The sequence below is a fragment of the Mustela erminea genome, chromosome 19, assembly GCF_009829155.1.
Source record: "Mustela erminea isolate mMusErm1 chromosome 19, mMusErm1.Pri, whole genome shotgun sequence".
Classification (NCBI taxonomy): Eukaryota; Metazoa; Chordata; class Mammalia; order Carnivora; family Mustelidae; genus Mustela; species Mustela erminea.
In genome coordinates this window covers 46,966,995-46,979,264 of record NC_045632.1, presented here as the reverse complement: position 1 = coordinate 46,979,264, position 12,270 = coordinate 46,966,995, and the positions used below count along the sequence as shown (strand labels likewise).

Here is a 12,270-nt window from a genome sequence, read left to right as displayed (position 1 = left end):
TCTTCATTTTGCAGAAGCAGAAACCTAAGTCTAAAGTAGTAAAACGATTTTCCTAAGGTCCGATAGCTACAGAGCAGGGACCAGAGCCCAGCCAGTATCTTTAAAATCAAACAAAAATCAATTGTTATTTAGTGAACAGAGTTTGCAGAAACTGAAAGGGGAAAAATAACCCACTCAGATCCAATCTTTCTAATAGTTAAACTTATTTTTTCCTCAGTTTAGTTTGTTTCTGTCTGTATGCTGAACTTTTTTTACATGGTTTCAATCAAACCACTAATTTGACTGGTGTTCACTTGTTCACTTATCGTTAATCAGATTTCATGTTACTATGATGGTGACTAGTTAATTAGCAATGAATGGTGACCTAATATTTGACCGAGTAGTCAATGCCTCTTCCCACTGTACTGAAGCCCCTCCTATCATTCCTCAAGTTCCCACTACTTGGTTCACCTCCTAGATCCTGGATCCTGTCCATTCTCATCCCTGTCAAAGCCATTTCTCAACTCAAAGAGCTCCCCCATCTCCACTCTGGGTCTCCAGGGGCATCTTCTTACTCTCCTGGACAGAGGTCGCCTCGGGGTTCCCCGAGGTTCCCAGGAGGAGGCTTCACCTGTCAGGCCTCGAAAGTCCAGGAAATGAGGGTCGCAGCTGGCCACGCCCCAGGGCTGTCCGGGAACCCCCAGAATTTACAGGCGTAGAGAGAATGCGGGGGTCATGGTGGGGTCAGGGCGTGAGAGACGCCCCAACCTTCTTCACGTGACCCTGTTTCCCGTGGGGAGGAGCCCGTTTTCCCACCACGGGGGCGCTAGGGCCAAGGGGCGAGGGGCTAAGGGCTGTCTCCCTCCCTTCCCAGGGACTCCTGGGCGTCGCTCTTGGGCCTGGGTCGTGACGCCATCTGTCCGCGACGGGGGCGGAACGCACTTGACGCCATCTCCGGGCGCCCGGCTGGGGGGGCGCTGGGTGTGGGGCGGCTCCGGGGCCGGGGATGGCGGCGACCGCGGTCGCGGCGGCTCCGGGACGAGCGGGAGGAGCCCAAGGAGCGCCGTGAGATGGGCCGGTGAGTGTCTCCGGACGTGGGGGCCGCTGGACCGGCCTCACTGAGGCCAAGCAGGCCTGGGCTCGGAGCTTAGGAGGAAGTGGCCCCCTGGAGCCCATTGCCCCGCCGGACCGGGGCCCGAGAACCGCGGACCCGGAGAGCAAAAGAGGCCGCGCCTCGAGTCCCGCGCGCTTTTCTCCGGCCCGGCCCAGAAGGCGGCCTCAGGTCCCGGCACCCCCGCGGCTGTGTCCCCGCGGGCCGGGGTGTCCGATTCTTTGGGGGCGGGAAGGGGCCCCCAAACAAGGAAGCATCGCCTGCGGGGCCTTGTCCCTGTCTCTCTGCTTCAAGGATCGACTCCCCACCCCTAAACGTTAAATTCCCGATTTCGGGCCCTACCCTTGTTGAAACAAGGATTGCAGGATCACGGGAAGCCATAACCCATAGTCTCTTCAAGCTCCACTCATTTCTGGCGGGCGTACTTCTCGCCCTCACCGAATTTTGGGTTCATTCTCTTGATTCTGGGCTCTCACTAGCAGCGTTGGCAGCTCACCGGAATAGACTCCCTTCCCCGCCAGCTCGGTTGGGGTCACAAGCTGCATCTTCCTTCCGAGAAGTCTTCATCGAGCCCCTCCTGAGGCCGAGATTTCAGATTCCGAAATGTGTTTTGCGTTGTTGGAACCTGGTGCACAGACTTGGCTCTTTGTTGTCATTCCTTCAGACCTCTTGCCTTTTTTATCCAGCCGTGTTTGGCTAACCTAGAGGCAGATTTCCCTTAAGGTTTTAATTGCAGGAAGCAAAGATCATTCAGGCATTGGAGATGTGACCCCAATTTCTGTTGCGAATGAGAGAGAAGGCTAATTGTTTTTTCGATTACTGGAACTGCTGGTGAAGAAGGGATGCAAGACCTGTGCCCCCTGTGTAATTTGTGTTTGTGGAACTGAGAATTTTTCTTTCCCCCTTGTTTTCCTATCTCATCACCTTTTCTTGTACATACACACCTTGCCTGTCTTAAGAGATAAATGTTGCTTCAGATTGGTTAGAGGCTTGCAGTTCTGTAGGACTTGGACAGAACAATGGATAGTTTCTCAGAGTACTGGTCAGTACTGCTTTATCTGTTGTCAGAGATTACAGCTGTTTTCTTCACTGCTTGATGTTACTGACACGTGTAGATTCAGATACTGATACTTTATTTTTATTTTTTTAAAGATTTTATTTATTTATTTGACAGAGAGAGATCACAAGTAGGCAGAGAGGCAGGCAGAGAGAGAGAGAGAGAGGAGGAAGCAGGCTCCCTGCTGAGCAGAGAGCCCGATGCGGGACTCGGTCCCGGGACCTTGAGATCATGACCTGAGCCGAAGGCAGCGGCTTAACCCACTGAGCCACCCAGGTGCCCCCAGATATTGATACTTTAATGTGAACTTTTTCCCCATTGTTAATAGCTACCAGGACCCAGGCAGTGTTTGCATTTTCTGTCACACCTGATTCAACACTTGGTACAAAGTTGTCACTCAGAAAATTTGACACACAGGATTCTATTTCTTCTATCCTGAAAATCTGTTAATAAGGCTTCCCCTTGAGTGACTCCCCCTTGACCTCTTTTTCTGCCCCAGAAACATAAATAAGTGTTCTTTTTCCTCTAGTGGCACTTTTTTCATTTAAATAACCTCCACATCTGTATTTTTCAGTGAAGATTTTATTTATTTATTTCACAGAGAGAGACAGCAAGAGAGGGAATACAAGCAGGGGGAATGGGAGAGGGAGAAGCAGGCTTCCTGTTGAGCAGGGAGCCCGATGTGGAGCTTGATCCCAGGACCCTGGGATCATGACCTGAGTTGAAGGCAGATGCTTAACGACTGAACCCAACCAGGCGCCCTGGCATCTCTGTTTTCTTCAGCCCTGAATAAAGGTGAAATTCGTGCAGTTGATCTTTCCAGCTTCCTGTTGTTCACATGGGAATAATGTTGAATCTTACATTTTTAGTTGCACATTTACCTGAAATTGGGATTAGTGGTAAATTTAACCTTTGGGGAATAAGTACAGGTAGAGAATGAAGAATAAAACATTCAGGAAAAGAGTGAAACTTGACACACCTTGAAAAAATTTTTTCAGGGATGTCCTTCCACAAATTAGAGCTTGAGAGATAGCCTTTTCTCTATTCAAATGCCTAGAAACTTGATAAATGTGCTGTTACCTCTGGAGCAGAGCATGAGGCAGGGACTCATGGACTTTAATGTTTTTGTGGCTTTAGAATTACCTTGATGACCCTGGGGAAGCGAGAGGCTGGACTCCTGCTTACGTTATTCCTATTTCTGTCTTCTAGGCTCCCAAGGCAGCGGGGAGGACACTGCTTCTTACTACAGCTGCTCAGAGGCACTACTGGAAGCTCAGGTAATAGAGGGAAATTTGGATACCTTGTTGCCAGAAGAAACACTGGGATACATCAGTGGAAAAACAGAGCAGTGTAACATCCAGATCTAAAGAACTGGAGCCTTGATTGGAAGAAATAGGTGACAAAGTTCATGCATTGAAATGTTTGGACCAAAAGGGTACTTTATGACAAGGGACAAACACATGTATGAAAGGTGACAGCAAGAGAAAAGGGGGAGAGAACTTTCTTACGAGTAATAAGAGACCTAGACAGGTTTGGAGGAATGGGACAAGAATTTAGGAAGTGGTGCCTAGAGCAGACCTACAGTGGAAAAAGAGCCATTGGCAAAAGAAAACACGCAGAAAAAAGAAAGAGAATGAATGAAGAAAGTACACTGAAGATGGTTACTGAGAAGAAAAGAAGTTTTTCTAGACGTGGGCGGGGGAGGAAGTCTATATGTGGTCAGAAGAGTTTTGTTGCTGTTTAGGGAAGAGCAGAAACAAATACATTATAGAACACACTAGTACAGTCACTTGCCATAGGGCCCAAGTTTGAATGTAGTATTTCATGGAGCACAGAAGATGCTTTTTTTTCAGTGGCACTTGGGTCTTTGAGGTAGTGGTGATAGGAGGCAAAGGAGGATGAGAGTTGAACCAGGCCTGGGATGGGGGGATGGGGCAAGGTGAGATCACAACCCAAACTGGGCTGGGGAAAGGAAGTGAGGTTGAGGTCATATGTTGGAAAGAAAATAGCATGGTAATCTTTGGTGACAAAAGGAGAAGCTTAGGAAAAAGAACCAGCGGCAACAACCATGTGGTCAAATCTCTTTGGGGAGAAGGCTGGGAAGAGTCAAGGTCCCCATCAGTGGCACACCTCATCATGAAGCTGTTGGTCTCTCCGGGGTTGTAGAGCTCACAGGTTGTTTACGAATTATTGAATGTTTGTTCCTGTAGCTCTCTGTGGTTTCCTTGGCTGTTTCTTTCATGTCCTGGGCTGGATGAATGAGGGGAGGGGAGCATCCTTGTTTGCCCCTTTATCATGCCTTTTTTTCCCAGCAGTCCCCTTCGTTACACCGTCCTCTGTGGGCACAGTTTCTGCTACTTCTTTTGACTTGGTTGGCCCCTAGGTTACTTTTCTTTGCTTCTGATTTGTTCCCTAGCAGATGTGGGCGCCCCAGCCAGCAGCAGAGAGGGGTGCAGGGGAGCCACAGAGAAGCCCCTTCTGATGCCCCAAGGAGCAAGCCGACCCCTTCCAGGCTCCGGGAACACCATAAAGCAATATGAAACCTGTTCATGAGAGGAGTCAGGAATGCCTTCCACCAAAGAAACGAGACCTCCCCGTGACCAGCGAGGATATGGGGAGAACTACCAGCTGCTCAACTAACCACACACCCTCCAGTGATGCCTCTGAATGGTCCCGAGGGGTTGTGGTGGCCGGGCAGAGCCAGGCAGGAGCCAGAGTCAGTCTGGGGGGTGATGGAGCTGAGGCCATCACTGGTCTGACGGTGGACCAGTATGGTATGCTGTATAAGGTGGCTGTGCCACCTGCTACCTTCTCCCCAACTGGTCTCCCATCTGTGGTGAACATGAGCCCCTTGCCCCCCACATTTAATGTAGCGTCTTCACTGATTCAACATCCAGGAATCCATTATCCCCCAATCCACTATGCTCAGCTCCCGTCCACCTCTCTGCAGTTCATCGGGTCTCCTTATAGCCTTCCCTATGCTGTGCCACCTAATTTCCTCCCGGGCCCCCTCCTTTCTCCTTCTGCCAACCTCGCCACTTCTCACCTTCCACACTTTGTGCCATATGCCTCACTCCTGGCAGAAGGAGCCACTCCGCCTCCCCAGGCTTCATCCCCAGCCCACTCATTCAGCAAAGCCCCTTCTGCCACCTCCCCACCTGGGCAGTTGCCACATCACTCGAGTACTCAGCCACTGGACCTTGCTCCAGGCCGGATGCCCATTTATTATCAGATGTCCAGGCTACCTGCTGGGTACACTTTGCATGAAACCCCTCCAGCAGGAGCCAGCCCACTTCTTACCCCTCAGGAGGGCCAGTCTGCTCTGGAAGCAGCCGCTGCCAACGGACAGAGACAGCGAGAACGAAATTTAGTAAGACGGGAAAGCGAAGCCCTCGACTCCCCCAACAGCAAGAGTGAAGGCCAGGGACTGATGCCAGTGGTAGAATGTGTGGTGGATGGACAGTTGTTTTCAGGTTCTCAGACTGCACGGGTGGAGGTGGCAGTGCCGACACACCGAGGGACCCCAGACACCGACCTCGAGGTCCAGCGGGTGGTTGGCGCTTTAGCTTCTCAGGACTATCGTGTGGTGACAGCTCAGAGGAAGGATGAGCCCAGCCCCCTCAACTTGTCGCATCATACCCCTGACCATCAGGGTGAGGGGCGAGGGTCAGCCAGGAACCCAGCAGAGATGGCCGAGAAAAATCAGGCCCGAGGGTTCTACCCTCAATCCCATCAGGAACCGGTGAAACATAGACCTTTACCCAAAGCAATGGTTGTAGCCAATGGCAACCTGGTGCCCACTGGAACTGACCCAGGTCTGCTGCCCGTGGGCTCGGAGATCCTGGTGGCATCAAGTTTGGACATGCAGGCCAGAGCCACCTTCCCAGATAAGGAGCCAACGCCACCCCCCATTACCTCCTCCCACTTGCCCTCCCATTTCATGAAAGGCGCCATCATCCAGCTGGCTACAGGGGAGCTGAAGCGGGTGGAGGACCTCCAGACCCAGGACTTTGTGCGCAGTGCCGAAGTGAGCGGGGGGCTGAAGATTGACTCTAGCACGGTCGTGGACATTCAGGAGAGCCAGTGGCCTGGATTTGTCATGCTGCATTTCGTGGTTGGTGAGCAGCAGAGCAAAGTGAGCATCGAGGTGCCCCCCGAGCACCCCTTCTTTGTGTATGGCCAGGGCTGGTCGTCCTGCAGCCCTGGGCGGACTGCACAGCTCTTCTCTTTGCCCTGCCATCGGCTGCAGGTGGGAGATGTCTGCATCTCTATCAGTTTACAGAGCTTGAACAGTAACTCAGTTTCTCAGGCTAGCTGTGCTCCCCCAGGCCAGCTGGGTCCCCCCCGAGAAAGGCCTGAGAGGACAGTCTTGGGACCCAGAGAGCAATGTGACAGTGAGGGGAAGAGCCAGCCGCCAGGTGAGGGCCCCCAAATGGTAGAGCCCTCACAGCCGGAGCCTGGTGCTCAGGCCTGCTGGCCAGCCCCAAGCTTCCAAAGATACAGCATGCAAGGGGAGGAGGCACGGGCTGCGCTGCTCCGTCCCTCTTTCATTCCGCAGGAGGTAAAGCTGTCCATCGAAGGGCGTTCCAATGCAGGAAAATGAACCTCTCTCCCAGACCAGGACTGGGGCTTTACCCCAGAGCTGGGCCTCAGCGTGAGCAGGCAGAGGATTTGCACATGCCGAGCAGGGAATGGCTCTCTTGGCAGTGAGATTGGGGGGAAAGAGGAGGCATGAAGGCAGCCTCCCAAGGCAGGGTCTGTTGCTTCTTACCCCGTGGCATCCTTTCAGGGCAGCCCCAGAGGGTGCTGTGATGGGGAGCAGCAGGCCTGAGCTAAGGAAGGATGGGGGTGCACACACGATAAGAAACATTCCAAATATCAGGGCCCCCTGTTCTTTCCTCCCCATCCCTAGCTCCTGCAAGGGGAAGGTCGGGCTTTGGGGGCAGGTGGCAGAGGGAGGGAGCAAAGAAAGAGCCAAAAATGATGATCCACAGCTTATAGTAGCAGTTCAACTGTCGGAAGTTTTTTTCCTTTCTTTTTTGTGGTGGGAGGGGAGGAAGCCCCATGATCGGGATTAAGAGGGTTCCCACCCAGAACTCTTCTTTCGAGAGCTGTGCACTTTAAAGGGTGATTTTGTTACAGATGTCTGTGGGTTTGTGGGGGAGGAGCGCTCCTCTGCGGGACTCTGCTTGATCCTGTGCTTCAGCCCTTTCCATCCCCCAACTGTTCCTCCCACAAGGCTTCTAGCACCAGAAGAAAGAGAAGCCCCTCCAGGGTTCAGAGTGAAGTACTGCTTTGGCAGGGACCCAGTTAGGGGACTTTGGGAGAAATACCTGATGGCCAGGTGACCGGGCTCTAGGCAGGGCTTCTGGAAAGGTAGCTGACCTAACAGAGCTCCTTGTACCCAGCATGCCAGACCTACTTCGAAATCGTACTGAATTTCTAGTTGGTAATGGTGACTTTTGAAAGAACCAGTGGACCTTTGTCCCCAGTCCCCTACTCTCCTCCTCTGTCTATGTTGTGCCTAAGTGCCTGCGCTGCCCCAACCCTTCTGCTGCCCTGTCCTCTGCATGGTGTCTTGACCTGGGCCTGATTTGTAGCTGCACTGCCTTTCCCCTTCTGCAAAACCGTTTTTGTCCACTCTGACCAAGACCTCTAGTGTTTGGTGTGGAGGGGGTCTCTCTGATTTCCTCTTCAGTTATATTCCCTGTTTTTCAAAACTCATAATCATGTCCCCTCCTCTTCTGCAGCTGAACAGCTTGGTAGAGAAACAAGAAGGGAACTGTGCCCTGGGTCAGGGCAAATACCCCTGGCTGGGCAGTGCCCATCCTGGTGTTTTTACACAGCCCCTCCCATCGTATTCCCCCTTCCGTCAGCATTCAGGCTTCTGCGAGCCATCCCCTCCCACAGCCAGCTCGAAGGTTCTGGGATAGTCAGTTTCCAGTACCCGAAGTCTCCTAGGTCTCATTTTGTGGTGGAGCATTCCTCTGCAAAGAGCATTCTCAATCTTAGTTGCATTTGCCACCCCCCCGCCCCCCGCCTTGTGTCTTAAGTCCACATTTTCTTCACAACTTTTAGCATCAGCTCGGACTGTGGGTTTCCACTGGGTATTGAGAATTAGGCTCCCCCACCAGCCTTCAGGTGGGTGGGTGGGTTTTTTGTTTGTTTTTCAGGGGTCTTTAGACTCTTGAAGCAACTCAGGGTATCGTCCACCCCGCTCTCTGATGAGGCTTCTCTCAGTGTATGATCCTGGCATTTCGTTCAGAAATGTACGTGGACTAGCTGAGGCCTTGCCTGTCATCAGGAGTCCCAAACCTCTGAGGTCTGATCTCTACTCTGTCAAGGACTTCAGGCAAGTCTTGTGACCTCTCGCTCTTTCACTTCCTCCCCAGCTGCCAAATGGGGATAAATAATCTTACCTACCTCCTGGGGGGAGGGGGAGTTCTGAGAATGGAGTCATTCTTAGTGTTCAGGTGCTAAAGGTTGTTCTCCTGGGGGAACAAAGTGACTGAGACGGCTTGTTTGCTACAAGCCCTACACACCACTGTTTCATTCCTAGAGAGCAGTCAGTCAGGTTTCAGAGGCCCATCCAAAGGAAGCTGCTGACCTGACTGTGAGTACTTCAGTCTCTGGGTCACCTCAGAACCAAACACCAACTCTGGTGAACACTCAACCTTGTATGCGTTTGGGATCCTCACCTTTCCCTGCTCTGTCCCCCATTTTCTCTGAATGCTGCTTTCTCTGGCTTGTTTCCTACCGAGGGGGCCTGTGGGGCTAAGTCTTTGAGGAATTCTCTCAGACGATAGCCCTTGGGAGAAGACCTCATCTCTGCCTGTTCTGTGATCAGCTCATTCCTAGGGATTATTGTGTGCACAGGTTTCTCAGAAATCTCCTTCCTCATAGGAAGGCCCACCAACTGAATACAGTGGCATGCACACAGTAGACACTCAAGAATTGTCCATCAAGGACACCAGTTGAGCTTCCTCCTGATGGGAGCAAACCCATGTCCAACTAGACAGTAGTTTAAACCAAGTGACCCTCCACTTCTCAGCCTGGTAATTTCCACTTAATCCTGGAAAGAGAACATCTTGTGCACATTGGCAGGTTGGGCCCTGACCTTTCTGCTGCTGTTCCCCTTCTGTCTCTTGCCCGTGAAGGAGTATCACCAGCTCTTCTAGTACCATGCCATGTGTATGTAACATCTTAATACTCGATTTGCTAAGTTACAGAGGTGTCTTTTGTAAAGTATGGGCTCCCAGGAAAAGAAGCTCTCTGCTCTAAATCTTGGTCAGAGCTGTGGCATTCCGCTTATCTTTTACCTCCGGTTCAGTCTTTTCTTCTAGGTATGAGAACTAAGAGGAGCCTGTGGTGGTCTGTTCTTCCTTAAGGAATTTCATAAGTTGGCAAGAGACCGAAGAGTGGTATTGAGATAGTGAACATTTTAGCGGGAAGCTGTCAGCTTTTTGGGAAAAGGCATTTGAAGAAGGCCAGAGCCACTCCCTTGTCAGTGGTAGGAAATTCCCAGAATTGAGGAATAGAAAGGAGGACTGTTAAGCCACACTGACCAGGAATGCCTGTATCAGTTGGGGAGTAGAGATCAGGTAAAGGATGGGTAATATATCCAAGTGTTGGGTCATTGTTCCTATCAAGATGTACATGGTGCACATGGTTGGGGGGAGGCATGGAGGGTGGTGGCATGGGGGAAGGGAATTCAGAGCTGAATACTTACACCCAGGGGGAGGGGCCCTAGCAGATCTGGTCTGACTCTTCTACAGTCTTGGTCCCAGTTGGTCATAACACCAAGGGCTTTGCTCTTGTGCTGCTTTGCCACTGCTGCTGTCTGTTCACTGTCCTGCCTGCTACCCTTTCTAGCTCCCTCTCCCTCCATGTCTGACCATATAGAGGAAATCCAGGCTTCCTGTCCATTCTTAACTGTGCAAGTGTTATTTTATAGCAAAGTCATATTGAATAGGGATAGTATGAAATGCTGCTGGTGGGCTGGTGAATCCAAAGGGATGTGGCTTCAGTGCTTGTTGGGAGTCCTGAGGCTCCAAACACCTGACTGTCTTGAGGGAGAAACAAACAGGTCTTATTAGTGGGCGTTTTCTATGTATTAACTGCTTTCCTTTGTGGTATCTTAAGTCCTGTTTTTAAAAATAAATGACGGGGAACTGGGATAGGGCCTTTGTCAGCGTGGTAGGGTTAGGGTCATCTGGCTCCAGTTACGTGGATTCTGGGACTGAAGAGGGTTTGAAGTTTGACCGAAATAGCCCCTTGGTGGGGTTTAGTTTTATTTTTACCAGTGGACATCATAGGAGAGAAACAGGGTGGTCGTATGATTTAAACCTGCAACACGCAGGCACATTGGAGAATTGAATGATCACACTGGAGATGAAGGGTGGACATGAGCTGACTGGGAAAGGGCCTGGGTCCTTGGGAGTAAAGATACCTGATTAACCGAACTGGCCATGGAGATGAGGTCACAGTCTTAAGAGCAAGTAAGTTGGGTAGAGGCCAAGTTTTAGGGAGACTGCTGGCCTCCTAGGGCTGAGTTTACTAAACCACACCGAAGCTACAGTACTTTCCAGATGGGAAGAAGTGTACACTACAGTTGAAGAGCTGGACTGTGCAAGGTTGGATGTTGACCAGGAACCTGTTAGCCCTTTTTGCTGGGAAGCCTTCACTGTCCAGCTTCCCTGGGCTCGGGAGGGCTTCCCACATTATGCAATAATAAAATAAGCATCTGGGTCTTTGCAGCTATCAGTTGCTCTTTCAACTCTAGGGTCCGTCTTTGGGCCAGAAACCGGATCTGGGCCTCGGATGACGCTGACCCTCGAGATGCTAGAGTCGACTGCACTCTCTCCTTACCTGCAGACTATGCACAGTGCCTGGGGCGGAAGGAGGAGAGGTGGTGCGGTTTGCCCTGCTGAGCCTCCCCAGCAGGAACAGTAGTAATAAATGCACTTTTCACACTAAGGTTTCTTTATTAGTTCTTCTGTTAAGCCTAGATCCTCCCCCGGTAGGTTGCAAACTCAAAGTCTGTGTGATCCCAAAGCCATTCTACTGCAAATGCCCAGCAGTGAAGATGGCCTCAAATTGGGTTCCTGTCCGCAGTGTGTATGACAGCAGCCCATGTGCCTTTACCTATTGTCAAACTTGCAAGCATTTGTTTCTGTCTTTATGACTGTCACGGGGACTGAGGTTCTTCACAGAGTGAGCTGGTCATGCCGTGGTTTTACACGCACTCCCTGGACAGGGAGTTTGCACGTAGTTGTGAGCTGTGAGTGGTTAGTGCATTGCTGGGATTGCTGAAGGCAGGGTCCATCCCTCGTTTGCTTGATACTCACACTCAAAAGAATATAGGTTGTGCTGGGAAGAGACTGACTGTACTCGTGGCAAACTTGAAGTATTAAAATAAGGCTGTCCCCTACAACCTTCCTAGTCACACACAGGATCCCTGTAGCCAAAACAGTATAAGTTCCAGCTGCAGAGAGCGGACTGCTCTCAGCTTGCACAGCACCTTAGGGGAGGGAAGAATATATGGATAGGGAATGGGGTGGAGAAAGGAAAGTGGGAATGTTGTCATCGGGTGGCTTTAGGGTCCTGAGGAGTAAAGAAGGACTGCACTGGGGAGGTCTGGATGGATCTGATTTGTGTAGGAGTTCCCTGTAGATAAATTACTGATCCCCCAACTACTATCCCCAGTATGTAATGGCTGAAGTAATATGTAATCAACTGCATTGTATCTAAAGCCTTAGAACTAGTCAGGTGCTCCCCCCACCCAGTACCATTTCTTACCCTCTAATCCTACCTGATCTTTAACAAAGCATTAATAATTCTAAGGATAATCTCTATTTTGTTGTGCTTTTTTGTAACTGTTTTAAATAAATCAATTTGTACTGTATATTTGTACTTTTGTGAGATCCTTTTTGCTGTTTTACCATTTTAAGTCTCTGTACTTGGCTACACACAGATTGTATTTTTATTGTTAATGCTCTTCTTATGGATACCTGCATTTAACTTGTGGACTATGTAAACACAATATATATCAATATCTATATATCTATATATCTATCTATATAAACTACTAGCTTTTCCTTCTGGTGTTTGCGCCTTCTTCTTA

General features: G+C 50.5%; 1 protein-coding gene across 2 annotated transcripts; it reads left to right on the top strand.

Moving 5' to 3' along the window:
• Positions 1–928: 928 nt before the first annotated feature.
• On the top strand, positions 929–12,051 carry ATXN1L (ataxin 1 like). Of its 2 annotated transcripts, none has more exons than XM_032324178.1 (3): positions 929–1,057; positions 3,357–3,424; positions 4,567–12,051. In XM_032324178.1, exon 3 carries the CDS (start codon positions 4,684–4,686, stop codon positions 6,748–6,750), a length of 2,067 nt encoding a protein of 688 aa, XP_032180069.1. In that variant the 5' UTR covers positions 929–1,057; positions 3,357–3,424; positions 4,567–4,683; the 3' UTR covers positions 6,751–12,051. The 2 variants fall into 2 exon arrangements, with proteins under 2 accessions (XP_032180069.1, XP_032180070.1); XM_032324179.1 differs by having other exon boundaries at positions 4,564–12,051.
• Positions 12,052–12,270: the final 219 nt, after the last annotated feature.